This window comes from Zophobas morio, unplaced genomic scaffold (assembly GCF_036711695.1).
Source record: "Zophobas morio isolate AGI-343-1 ecotype UQ-CSIRO unplaced genomic scaffold, CSIRO_AGI_Zmor_V1 ptg000004l, whole genome shotgun sequence".
Classification (NCBI taxonomy): Eukaryota; Metazoa; Arthropoda; class Insecta; order Coleoptera; family Tenebrionidae; genus Zophobas; species Zophobas morio.
This window is the reverse complement of record NW_026972109.1, coordinates 9,134,312-9,148,992: the sequence shown is the minus strand read 5'-3', so window position 1 is coordinate 9,148,992 and position 14,681 is coordinate 9,134,312. Positions and strand designations below refer to the sequence as shown.

The window sequence follows — 14,681 nt, the reverse complement described above, 5'->3', positions numbered from 1 at the left end:
CATTAATATGTAATCACTCGATACTGTTTCCGACTTGTTTAAACCGTCCGGAAACAAGATAAGTATTTCCGTAGAAAACAACACCTAACAATTTCATTGGTCGTTACACAAACGAAAGTCTGCACTGACTGTCACTCTCGATTTTAACTGTCAAAAAATATGAAATTATTTCACTGTCAATAAATAAAAGGTACTTTGTTGTGGCCCAAAAATAGTGTGCATCAGTCCGCTAGAAACTACTTTTTGCTGTTTAGCAAACTTGCTCATAGACGCAAAAGTTTGTTCTAGCTTTGCATGCAATTAACTGTTAAACGACAAATGCAGCTGAACCAAAACTGAACGTACATTTAGTGTCTTTTACCTGCTCCATTTAAAATAAAGTAATAGAACAAGTGAAGCGGTAATTTGTGTTATAAATAACGATTCGTTTAACCAATCAAGGACAGATTTGTCATTAGGTAAGTATCTGAAAATTGTGTATAATTTAATCCTATTTTCGTCACCATGTATAATAAATAGTCAAGTAATATTGACGGATATATTGTGAGTGTACACACCAGTGTGAGAGTGGGTCCTACATTTTAGATAAAATAAAAACATAATTATAATAAATTCCAATTAAGTATGTTACGTGTACTCTTCGTAGTTCAAAGTCACACATGAATGAAATAAACTTTACACTATTATGCGTGAAGAAAATTCTTATTACCACCTGCAATCTTTCATTGACCTTAGTCCAACATAATCTTCAGTGTCCAGATCTTTGCACAAAAATCTCGATTAAAAGCGTTCACAAATCGCAAAAAACCGGTTGTTTATAACTGCATTTCAAGTATCCTTTCCATCTTTTTCTTATTTCGTCTTCTTCTTCTAAATTGAAAATTACGTTCTTTTGATAGTTCTCGTACATTATATTGAGCCTATATCAGTTCTAAAACTTCATAATTTATTTTAGTTTTTCCTCAAGTTCGTCGTAAAATAAGAAAATGTGTATTTACATTACCAAATTTATGATAAAATCGTTAACCTTGATGACATCATTTTCTAACAAAATAAAAAATAAAGCAATCTGATTAAAAATTTAAATTTTAAATTATCCCGCTTTGTCAGTCCGTCCAGTCAGTTGGAAAATATACGCTGACGAGCGTGTTTCTGCGATCTGAAAGTAGGATCATAGACAGTCGAGGAGGTCTCGTATGTATTACAGAATTCCTATTATTAAAATAACCTGGAATCTACTCTACAACAGATGGCGCTGCAGTTTAACAGCGAGCAAGCGATCATTCGCTTGCGCCACCTCCTCGGTGTTCTATTATCCTGATCCGGAGCCGAATGTCGAGGCTCATCGGCTTGGTATATTTTGAAATTTGTGTAAAGTACACACAATTTTTATTGAAAATAAATAAATAATACATAGAGCTTCCATAATGTTAAAAAACATAGAATATAAATAATAATAATAGTTTTCCTTCAAACGTTAGAAACACCTTTGTATACCAGCATACACATAGTAAAAGATGCATTTCAATGCCACGTCTATAAAAATACTGTTTCTGCCATCAATAAATCCAAATTACCTGGTAAATGCTAACAGTAAAAAAATTGGTCTAAAGAGTTTAGACAGTACTTCCCTCGCTGTCGGAAACTTGACGACTGCATGCCTATTGTGTTTTTTTTCTCATTACATTTTTCTGGTGGGAATTTAAAAAAAAATTGTGATGACGTCATCAACATTTTTGCAAGGACACGTATATCAGTTGGGATAGATGTAGTGTAATACTAAGAATAAAATTATTATATTCTCAAATTTTCGGGAAAATGAATTGGGTCGTTTTGAATATTGATTTGTAATAATCAATAAAATAACAAAACAATTTACTCACGTATACGTATCAGAGGCAACTGAAAATCGTATATGTATAAACATTCTTAATTTAAGATGACAGGCGTAACAGCATACGTGAGAGTCAAACAGAGAAACTGTAAACAAAACGACCATCGGTTTTATTGCTTCGACTTCCGCTTATTATATAAAACATTGGGTTTTATTTTAATTCTTGACGGTGAAATTCACAATTGGTTGATTATAAACATGTCTATTTCACATTCGCGGAACCAAGTGAGCGCATAAAACAAATGCAGGTCTGTAATGTTAAAGTCGATGTAAATAAGCGTAGTACCCTTATGTTTCAACCGAGTTTTTCCTTTAACAAATTTTGTGTCTACCAAATTGGGTTGGTTGGGGTGTAATACTAATAATAAGTGTTGCCTTTAATTTAATCAATAAAATAAATTGACTTCATTAATTTTTTTGAACCACCTCTTAAGAAAATCTAAAAAATATGAATGGAATGATAAATCACAAGTACAAACTCATCATATTTTTTGCATTTTAGATAGGATTTATTCAGCAAAATTTAAGGGTGACGTCATCAATTTTTTTAGGAGGGATGAACAAATACATTTTGAACAAAAGTTTACCATGCTTATAATAAGTTTAAAATATTCCCAAGATTTCAAAGCATTCGGTTTTGTAATTCCTGATTAAATCGATAAAATAAATTCACGCCTTCATTAATTTTTTTGAGTCACCCTGCATATGCAAATCCAAAAATATGAATGGAATGATAAATCACAAGTACAGACTCATCATATTTTGTACATTTTAGATACGATTTATTCGGCAAACTTTTGAGCTGACGTCATCAGTTTTTTGTAGAAGATAACCAAATATATTTTGACTAAAAATTTATTATGCTCTTTATAACCTTAAAACATCTGCAAGATTTCAAAGCATTCGGTTTTGTAGTTCCTGATTAAATCAATAAAATAAATTTACGCATTCATTAATTTTTTTGAGTCACTCTGTATATGCAAATCCAAAAAATATGAATGGAGTGATAAATGACAAGTACAGGCTCATCATTTTTTGTACATTTTAGATATGATTTATTCGGCAAACTTTCGAGCTGACGTCATCAAGTTTTTGGAGGGGATAAGCAAATATATTTTGACTAAACATTTATTATGCTCTTTATGACCTTAAAACATCTGCAAGATTTCAGAGCATTCGGTTTTGTAGTTCCTGATTAAATCAATAAAATATATTTACGCATTCATTAATTTTTTTGAGTCACCCTGTATATGCAAATCCAAAAAATATTAATGGAGTGATAGTTCACAAGTACAGACTCATCATATTTTGTACATTTTAGATATGATTTATTCCACAAACTTTTGAGCTGACGTCATCAAGTTTTTGGAGGGGATAAGCAAATATTTTTTGACTAAAGATTTATGATGCTCTTTATAGCCTTAAAACATCTGCAACATTTCAAAGCATTCTGGTTAGCAGATTAAAAATTAAATTTCAAAATGTTGTTTTATAATTTTGATTTTTTTTCCAAAAATCTGGACGTTTCGGGTGAAAAGTCGATTCAGAGTTGTAAACTACATGTGTAGGACTATGTTATTTTATACAATTGAAAACCCATTTACTATGTACAATTTTGAAGTGACGTCATCGCTTTAGTGGTGGGGATGATTCGACAAATTTTGGTTAGCGTTTTACCATCTACATGATATTCTTAATATAAGTACAAAATTTCACAACAATCGGTCGAGTACTTTCGGAGATTATCTGTCTAATAAAAATCCGTGACAACAGACGGACAGACGGACAGACGGACGGACAGACGGACAGACGGACAGACGGACAGACGGACAGACAGACGGAAATGGGAGACCTATTTCTTCGTCTTCTAGGGGTCATGAAAGATCGAGAAAACGTAAAAGTAGAGAGTCGGCCGACGGACTCGATTACAATACTTCCTTTGCTTACGCTCGGGAAGTAAAAAATTGTGATGACGTCATCAACATTTTTGCAAGGACACGTATATCAGTTGGGATAGATGTAGTGTAATACTAAGAATAAAATTATTATATTCTCAAATTTTCGGGAAAATGAATTGGGTCGTTTTGAATATTGATTTGTAATAATCAATAAAATAACAAAACAATTTACTCACGTATACGTATCAGAGGCAACTGAAAATCGTATATGTATAAACATTCTTAATTTAAGATGACAGGCGTAACAGCATACGTGAGAGTCAAACAGAGAAACTGTAAACAAAACGACCATCGGTTTTATTGCTTCGACTTCCGCTTATTATATAAAACATTGGGTTTTATTTTAATTCTTGACGGTGAAATTCACAATTGGTTGATTATAAACATGTCTATTTCACATTCGCGGAACCAAGTGAGCGCATAAAACAAATGCAGGTCTGTAATGTTAAAGTCGATGTAAATAAGCGTAGTACCCTTATGTTTCAACCGAGTTTTTCCTTTAACAAATTTTGTGTCTACCAAATTGGGTTGGTTGGGGTGTAATACTAATAATAAGTGTTGCCTTTCATTTAATCAATAAAATAAATTGACTTCATTAATTTTTTTGAACCACCTCTTAAGAAAATCTAAAAAATATGAATGGAATGATAAATCACAAGTACAAACTCATCATATTTTTTGCATTTTAGATAGGATTTATTCAGCAAAATTTAAGGGTGACGTCATCAATTTTTTTAGGAGGGATGAACAAATACATTTTGAACAAAAGTTTACCATGCTTATAATAAGTTTAAAATATTCCCAAGATTTCAAAGCATTCGGTTTTGTAATTCCTGATTAAATCGATAAAATAAATTCACGCCTTCATTAATTTTTTTGAGTCACCCTGCATATGCAAATCCAAAAATATGAATGGAATGATAAATTACAAGTACAGACTCATCATATTTTGTACATTTTAGATACGATTTATTCGGCAAACTTTTGAGCTGACGTCATCAGTTTTTTGTAGAAGATAACCAAATATATTTTGACTAAAAATTTATTATGCTCTTTATAACCTTAAAACATCTGCAAGATTTCAAAGCATTCGGTTTTGTAGTTCCTGATTAAATCAATAAAATAAATTTACGCATTCATTAATTTTTTTGAGTCACCCTGTATATGCAAATCGAAAAAATTTGAATGGAATGATAAATCACAAGAAGAGACTCACCATATTTTGTACATTTTAGATAGGATTTATTCAGCAAAATTTTGTGGTGACATCATAAATTTTTTAGGGGGGACGACCAAATACGTTTTGATCAAAAATTTACCATGCTTATGATAATTTTAAAATATCTTCAAGATTTCGAAGCATTCGGTTTTGTAGTTCCTGAGTAAATCAGTAAAATAAATTTACGCTTTCATTTATTTTCTTGAATCATCCTGTATATGCAAATCCAAAAAATATGAATGGAGTGATAGATCACAAGTACAGACTGATCATATTTTGTACATTTTAGATATGATTTATTCGGCAAATTTTCGAGCTGACGTCATCATATGCAAATCCAAAAAATATGAATGGAGTGATAGATCACAAGTACAGACTGATCATATTTTGTACATTTTAGATATGATTTATTCGGCAAATTTTCGAGCTGACGTCATCAAGTTTTTGGAGGGGATAAGCAAATATATTTTGACTAAACATTTATTATGCTCTTTATAACCTTAACACATCTGCAAGATGTCAGAGCATTCCGTTTTGTAGTTCCTGATTAAATCAATAAAATATATTTACGCATTCATTAATTTTTTTGAGTCACTCTGTATATGCAAATCCAAAAAATATGAATCGAGTGATAAATGACAAGTACAGACTCATCATATTTTGTACATTTTAGATATGATTTATTCGGCAAACTTTCGAACTGACGTCATCAAGTTTTTGGAGGGGATAAGCAAATGTATTTTGACTAAACATTTATTATGCTCTTTATGACCTTAAAACATCTGCAAGATTTCAGAGCATTCGGTTTTGTAGTTCCTGATTAAATCAATAAAATATATTTACGCATTCATTAATTTTTTTGAGTCACCCTGTATATGCAAATCCAAAAAATATGAATGGAGTGATAGATCACAAGTACCGACTCATCATATTTTGTACATTTTAGATATGATTTATTCCACAAACTTTTGAGCTGACGTCATCAAGTTTTTGGAGGGGATAAGCAAATATTTTTTGACTAAAGATTTATGATGCTCTTTATAGCCTTAAAACATCTGCAACATTTCAAAGCATTCTGGTTAGCAGTTTAAAAATTAAATTTCAAAATGTTGTTTTATAATTTTGATTTTTTTTCCAAAAATCTGGACGTTTCGGGTGAAAAGTCGATTCAGAGTTGTAAACTACATGTGTAGGACTATGTTATTTTATACAATTGAAAACCCATTTACTATGTACAATTTTGAAGTGACGTCATCGCATTAGTGGTGGGGATGATTAGACAAATTTTGGTTAGTGTTTTACCATCTACATGATATTCTTAATATAAGTACAAAATTTCACAACAATCGGTCGAGTACTGTCGGAGATTATCTGTCTAATAAAAATCCGGGACGGCAGACGGACAGACGGACGGACAGACGGACAGACGGACAGACAGACGGAAATGGGAGACCCATTTCTTCGTCTTCTAGGGGTCATGAAAGATCGAGAAAACGTAAAAGTAGAGAGTCGGCCGACGGACTCGATTACAATACTTCTTTTGCTTACGCTCGGGAAGTAAAAAAGATCTGGTATGGAGTAAAAGTTGTGCAGGCAAAAAATATTACGTGAGGCTAAAATTGATGAGGTGAAAAATTGCAAACCTAACAAAATTACACGAGTTTTAATACTCGCCACACTTCATCAACAACTGAAACAAAAAATTTATGTGATGTTAAATTATGCCACACTTTATCAACGATTCAAACAACGAGTTTACCTGATGTTAAATTATGCCTCCAAGTGGTTGGCTACTTAAGACAATTAGCTTTGAGAGTTTATATCGTAGACTGTCCCCAGCTTATCCCAAACAAACACATGATAAATAAACACAAAATCCAGCGTCGGGAGAAATACCTCCCGGTGGTGTGATAATGATAATAATGATAACTGCCAAAGGGGAAAAATTTAGTCCTTCTGACCCTCAGTCCACGATATTATGAGACAACGTTAGGTTAATTTAACTGCCGTAAATGCAATCGTGTGTGAGGAATTAAGAAGTGTTATAATGTAACACTTAAGTATAAGCATCCAGAAACCTTATATATAACTTGATAAGCAAAGGATGAGTCCTGACTAAATGAACCTCATGAAATTTCCTAGCAAGTGCTTTCTGAACAAATCTCATGATTGTTAAATTGTGTTCGAACCAGTAACGGTTAAAATCCTAACATGAACTGTGAATTTACAAACAATAAAACAAATTTACACCACGTGTTGACGTTGGTCAGAAAAAACGCAAGAATTAGATACGCGTGTTGGGGAAACTGTGGCGTCGTCCAACTAAACTTAACCTAGCTTCCTTATCCCGTCCTTTCACTTACACCAAACAACAACAATGACACGCCATCTATCCTCTACCAAACAATTAAATTTCACCACCAACCCTCTCACTAGATACTCCCCCGAAATTCCCTAAGAGAGCTAGCAACTGCCAAAAAGGAACTAAACTTGCACGTGGTTGCCTATGTTTAACGATTTTCTTGATTTGAATTCGCGAAGTTGTTTTTTTTTCAGCGCGAAATTTTTAATTCAAATCTGGTCACCACAACCCTGAACAAAAATCCATTTTAGTGAATAAAGAAAGTCTTTCTTCTTTCTTTCTTTCTTCTTTGTTTTTTCCTTGTACAATAATAAATTCCGGGTCTTTGGGGTCGGAAAATAAGCACTGACGAGCGTGGATCTTCGATCCCCTAATAGGATCATAGATAGCTGAGGAGATCTTAGAACTGTGTGCTAATTTGACATTTGTGGTAGAAAGCTGTAATACTGCAACTTTTACAACTTTTATTACCATAGCCAACTTATTATCATTGTTTAAGGGTAAGGGATTACTATTATCTAAATTTCTATTAATCTACTTTCGAATAGACTGCGGTCATTCTCTTTCGCCACCTTTTTAGTAATCTGTTATCCTGTGACGGAGCCGAACATCGAGGCTCGCCGGCTTGTGGGTTTTAGGATTTTTTATGCGAATTAATTAATATTAATAAATAAATTAATTATTGGAGACGTTTTTTTATGAAAATTTATTATATAAATTCATGAAGTTCATAAAGTGCCACTTTTGTGGACTGAAATGTCAAAATTATTTTTTCGCTGGGCAATTAAAAAAAATCATTTTCATCTCCTGGTCCAGTTAATGTTAAAAGGCAGTTTTTATTTTTACTTGTTTAACCGAGTTTGAAATAAATAATCCAACAAATTTATTTTGTAAACAATCCAACTCAGAAATTAATTACGTAATTCATACTGGATGTGCAAATTAATGAATGCATATTTATTAATTTACTTTCATCAAGAATGATCAAGATAATAGCCAATGTTTTATTATTGTTAATAATTTAATTAAAAATCTTTCATAAACAAATGAAGTTAATAAAACAATCGTTTTTATGAGTGACAAAGAAACTTTCCTTCCTCTTGTTCTTTCTTTGTCTGTGCGTTGTTATAAACCTTGTCTTCCGAGTCGGAAAATAAGCGCTGACGAGCGTGAATCTTCGATCTCCTAATAGGATCACAGATAGTTGAGGAGGTCTCAAGTTCTAATAGTAACTTCTGTTTTCTGTCTCTGGGGCTGTCACAAATTTAAATTTCAACTGTAGTTCATCTTTAAAAGGCATGCAAATATCCACTCAACCCAAAATCACATTTCACAGTTAATCCGACAATTTTCAAACGTCTTAAACTATTTTCAATCAATGAATTTTGCAAAAAAATAAACCGTTTTTCTTTCATTTGTTTTAACATGTAATCTTAGATGTCTTAACAAATAAACTATAGTAATCTAGTCTCGAATAGATGGCGTTGCAACAATTAGTCGGGTGTCATCTCTCACCACCTCCTCCATGACCTGCTATCCTGCTCGACAGCCGAATATCGAGGCTCGCCGTCTTGGTATTTTTAAATTAACCCTAAAGAAGCGAATGAAACAGTTGCGAGAAAACGGTGAAGGTGGATTCTATGATTTTTTGCCTCCAAAATAATAAAATTTTGATTAAAGTAAAAATCGACTTTTTAATGGAGGGTTATTACGTAATAAAACAGGTCAAAGTAACTATGATACATCGCAGAAATGTCGTCCTCTCAAGTAAAAGCAGTTGCTGTTCTATTATTATTATTAGGATTTATTAATTCATTAAATCCTAATAATAATTTCCTTCATGAATGAAAAACACTGAGCAGCAAGGTTAATTTATTTTGGCGAATAAAGAAGGCCTTTTTGTCTTCTTGAGATAGATCGCAAATCATTTCAGCTGGATTGTTGGTTGCCTACATTTCAAACATCAACTCCCCATTAATAGTTTATTCTCATCCATTATTCATTACATTGTTTTTTGTATTTCGGGACACGTGGACATAAAAAGAAGAAAAAAAAAATGTCTTCTACGTCAACAGTTTCGCAATTAATTTACCGCTTTTTCAAGACGTTCAACTATACGAAACCACAGTAGATCAGTAACGAAACTTCAGCAATATTTGCGGAACGGGTGTGACCTTGGGAGCCCGTTCCCGGGAAACACGAAGATTCAAATATTTCGTAGCATTCGTATGTGATTCATATAATACTAATAATTGTACACAAAAATAAAAATGGTTGGCATGTACTAGTGACATTGGTCATTTTTTTACTTTCCTATAAATTATTAATATATTCAAGCAAAACATTTTTATTCAATTTTGACGTTTTAAACTGCGTTTATTAAAACCTTAACAAGTCTGACAAATAAGTTGTTATCCACAAGTGAATTGCAAAATTTTTAATTCACTCTTAATATTTTTAAATCACTCACAAAAAAATAAAAAACAACTTCAGGAACATAAACATTTTGCTTATTATTTTTAATAGTTTTCACAGAATACAATTTATTTACAATTTTCACTAAAAGTTTGCTGCAACTAAATCAGTATTGTTTGACATATTTCTTTGGCTCTGTGAGGCGTCAATTTGGGAATTGTATAAATCCCACATCAATAGAATTCCAAAGAACGTTTCGGAAACTATTTACTACAGATTATTTCGATACAAGTGCAAGAACCAACTGTGAAACACTATTTTATTTGAAATGAAAAATTTGCTAAGGTGTTCTTTTAAATAAACTTCCACAACACATCTTCCCTGTATTCCGGTCTCTTCAACAATCATTAAGTGATGTGAGTTACCGGAAACTCACCTTGAAAGAACACAACTGTTTATGGTATGTTTGTGGATATTCATTAATACGAAAATTCTTACACCACCACTTCTGCGAAGTTTGTGAGAACTTTGCACATTCTTACGAAGTGGTACATCCTGTTTTAATTCTGTGACCTTTTAAAGTTTCAATGAAGATGTGATTTTTGGCGATTTAATGATGCCACCTGAACATTTTGCAGTTTATACTCCGGTAGTGGGTAATACATTTTGTGAGTTTTTCCCAATTTATGCACTGTATTCGTTAACTGGTTTGCGGCTAAAAAACGAACCATACAAAAATACCATTCCACCACCCCTGCAAAGACTTTCCTCTTGATTACCCCGTCTCAGTTTTTATTAGAGTTAGAATTTTTTACACACTAAAATTTAAAAATAAATCTTGGACCGCTCAAACACGCACACATCGAAAATTAAACTATTTCGTTTAACCTGCAGTTTGTTGACCTCTTTAGCCTGGAATTTTCTAGTATTTTTTACATGTATCGTAAGACTACGTCGTAAGTATCTATTACTTTGTTACAATAAATTTTACGTTTGTTTTTAACCCCATAACCCAACATCCCGTATGATTCCGTAAATAATATGACATTTCTTGTTGACAAAACCAGACAAAACGTTCACCGAAAACCTTAAAATGAAAAAGAAACTATGTTCTTCAAGGTCGGAGCACCTTTAGTGACGCCAGTGACCTCTTTATGTCGTTCCGTAAGCTCCCCATGTATTTCTTATGGAGTCAGCTGAGACTTTCATAGCCCTGACGAAACATTCTTGAGGCGAACCATTTGCGTCATGACATTTTTAAGTAAAGACGAAAATGTCATGACATTTTTAAGTAAAGACTTTTTTTTATGTCCACGTGTTCCGAAATACAAAAAACAATCAAAACCCATTTCTGTATGTATTTCCTTCTTTAATATTTTTATTTTTATCGTCACTATTCATTGTTCAGTAACTTAGAATTTTACTTTCTACGGATATAATTATAATCTAATTAACTAATTACAAACTAATGCACTACGACGTCCTTGATTTTGATAAACAAATTTATGAACAAATCTTCTCATATATACAAAAATGAATGTTTATTTGTTCCGTACGCGTTCATAACTCAGTTTCTTGATTGCGATGAACCTTTTCTGCGCGTGAGTGCGCACTGCGCATGCGCGGTAGAGTTGAATTAAAACAAATGAAAACAGTGACAATTCGATTGCCGGTTGACGTTAGATAATTACATAATAGATAGCACGATATCACACGCATTAGCAGCTAGTTATATATAACTAAATGGACATTTTTATAATAAGTAAACATTAAATTATTCCGTGCGATTTTTAAATTTCTGCTGTAGTTGGCCATGACGCGTACGCCAGCAGTGCAACTGAAGCAGCTGAAGCAAGCGTCATGGCCAACTAGAACAGATTTAAAAAATCACCCGATATAATTACAATCTCTGTAAAGTCGCAGATCAAATTTAAAAACATCCTTAGTGTAAACATTTTCAGACGATGTGTTTATTTTAACAAAAAAGTAAGAACAGCTCCCGTGAAGGCCATAACATTGTCTCAGTTGCAATGTCAGCTATTTTTAAAATGCGTCTGTTTAAAAAAAAAACTCGTTTTTCGGTTTTTCTTTTTTATATAATAAAATTCAGCACAAAACCAAACTAACATTAATTAAACAAAGTATTTTTTAATTATGGCTATTAAAGTTACACTTATTTTTTCTCTGAATCCTCGGTTGCACATTAGTGGTTTTTTATTTCATTAAAGAGTGATATTGTTTTAACTAGAAATCAGTCAAAAACGTCTTTTTTCGCCAGCCGTCTTAAAAGATGTCACTTTTAACGTCAATTTTGGACGGAAAACTTGACGTTTTTGTGAGAGTAAAAAAAAGTTGCGTTACTAAAGTAACAACGTCATTTTTGCCTTTTTAATCCTAGCATTAATTTTTTTTTTTAATCCTAGCCTTAAAAAGTTAAAATTTTTTTGAGATTTACTTTTTGGCTGGCGAAAAAGTAGTATGTTTCATTCGGATTAAAAGTCAGTTTTTGACTCGCAATTTTGCATCCGCTCGGCTTCGCTTCGCTCCGCCTCGCAAATGCAAAATTTGCTCGTCGCAAAAAATGGCACTTTTAATCCTAATAAAACAATCTACTATTTTTTTCTTTATGTACATATTCAACTCTAGCCTTGAGGAATTTCAAACCACGTTAAATAAATTAACATATTCAACATTACAATACACACAATCGGAACTAAATACACAAACTGTACAAATTTTAGATAACTTTTAATATCGTAGACACTGTATTTCAGTGAGCTTCTAATCCACAACAGTTCTTTCCATCACTATAAAGTAAAATGTGGTTTTTGTTGATATTTTCCTTCTTTGGTGCGTTAATTTTTGGTTTATTCTGCATCGCACGTTTATCCCGAGGAATAACCAGAAGTAATAGCTGCTTAATAGGCAAAACTGCAATTATCACGGGTGCCAATTCAGGTAAAACAATGAACAAAATTATCAAAAAATAATAACAGTTACAATCAGGACTCGGCTACCAAACTACACTGAATTTGGCGGCAAGAGGATGTCGAATCATAATGGCAGACGTAGCAGATATGGAAAAATCAAAACAGAATGTAATAAAATTCACCAACAATACCAACATCCTAACGAAGAAATTGGACCTATCGTCACTACAATCAGTCCGCGAATTTGCCGCTGATATCATAAAAACTGAAGAAAGACTCGACATATTAATAAATAACGCCGGAATTGTGGGTTCTTTGGAAAACAGGACCAAAGATGACCTCCACCCCGCGATGCAAATTAACTACTTCGGGCATTTCCTCCTCACACATTTATTAATAGGCGAGTTGAAACTCAAATTAATAAATCATTTTTAAATTATTCGTAATAACAGATTTATTGAAAAAATCCGCACCAAGCAGGATCATCTTCACGAGTTCGCTTCTGGCTTTTGTCAACAACTTATCCCTCGACAATTTTAATTTTGACTGTTCGACGAGTCAAATGAACAAGATTTCTCGTGAATGGTTAATTTATGGCAACAACAAACTGGCAGTCATCATCGCTTCAGATATTTTTGCCCAAAAACTGAAAGGGACAGAGGTCACTTCGAACTGCATTCATCCTGGATTGGTTAAAACACCGATATTCACACGTACGCACACGGTTATGGAAAATTGTCTGCATGAAATGTTTTTCACTTGCTGCAACTTTTTTTTTGCCAAGGTTAGTACAATTTTTTTGTTGTACTATGTTTACTTAAGTAGTTGTATTGTTGGTTGCATTTTGATTTTTTTGTATATTGTTGGTTTTTATTATTATTATACAAATTGTATGTTTCACGAAATATTTCCACACATTTTGGTATTCTTAAAATTAATTCGATCAAGTGTTTTAGGATGCATGGGAAGGCTCTCAAACCCTGGTACATGTAGCAGTTTCCAAAAAATTACAACGCGAAACTGGAAAGTATTTTGTGGACTGTAAACCCTTCGTCAAACCTAGACTTGCATATGACCAGCAGTTTTGTCAAGAGATCTGGAAGGCTAGCGAGAAATATGTGCGATTAGAAGAACATGAAAAACTCTGAGTACTTCATTATTAAAAATCCTATTCGATAATCTAAGACTGTCGAATATTTTCATAATATATTATCATTTAACTCTTGCTTGCTTATCATTGTTTAGTACCAATGAAATTTGAACAAGTTATAGTATTGTTTTAATCGCAAACACTAAAAAAAAATAAGAGAATGTTATGTGAAAGGCAAAGCGTAAGGGAACCGTTACGGGTTATCCTTCAAAGAAAATTTATTCAAAGTACTGGACTAAAAAACAATTCACTTTTAATGCATGTCTGCATGCATTTGAATTAATCAACAAAAAGTCATCATATTTTACTTTTAATAGCCTGTGTCTGAAAAAAGAGTCTAGCCCCTACTCAGTATTATGTGATACCTTTAAATATACTGCGACCTCGTTTCAAAAAATAATACTTAACGTTCATTCATTTTTGTCCACCGCATTCAATATATCATGTCATATTTTGTAAAAAATTGTGGTAAAAATTAATTTAATTTTCATGATAGCTGTGATGATTTTATTACCTATTTGCGTATGTAAATCTAATCTATGCCAAAATTTTTGTTTAAACAAAAATGAATCGCATTCGAAGCCACGGTCCCCTTCAACGAGTGTAATTAATGTAATATCAGATCTTGCCGTGGCGTATGGAAGATTTATTTGCCTTACAGTTTCAAATAGTACAAATTCTAACTTAACAATTCCATCCGTTCCTGGTCTTATTTTGTGAAATGAGCACGTGGATAATGCGGCCAATTAAGTA

The 14,681-nt window shown here is 32.7% G+C and overlaps 1 protein-coding gene across 1 annotated transcript; it reads left to right on the top strand.

The window, feature by feature from the left end:
• The first annotated feature begins 136 nt into the window (after nucleotides 1–136).
• On the top strand, nucleotides 137–14,003 carry LOC135134922 (retinol dehydrogenase 12-like). Its single transcript, XM_064063815.1, has 5 exons — nucleotides 137–458; nucleotides 12,623–12,806; nucleotides 12,855–13,178; nucleotides 13,231–13,562; nucleotides 13,735–14,003. Exons 2-5 carry the CDS (start codon nucleotides 12,668–12,670, stop codon nucleotides 13,924–13,926), a joined length of 987 nt encoding a protein of 328 aa, XP_063919885.1. The 5' UTR covers nucleotides 137–458; nucleotides 12,623–12,667; the 3' UTR covers nucleotides 13,927–14,003.
• The last annotated feature ends 678 nt before the right edge of the window (nucleotides 14,004–14,681 follow it).

Excerpts from the sequence above, each read along its gene's own strand:
- LOC135134922 (XM_064063815.1), top strand. The coding sequence starts at position 12,668 with ATGTGGTTTTTGTTGATATTTTCCTTCTTTGGTGCGTTAATTTTTGGT. Across the intron at positions 12,807-12,854 it reads TATCACGGGTGCCAATTCAG|GACTCGGCTACCAAACTACA; the intron begins GTAAAACAATGA and ends AGTTACAATCAG. Across the intron at positions 13,179-13,230 it reads CCTCACACATTTATTAATAG|ATTTATTGAAAAAATCCGCA; the intron begins GCGAGTTGAAAC and ends TCGTAATAACAG.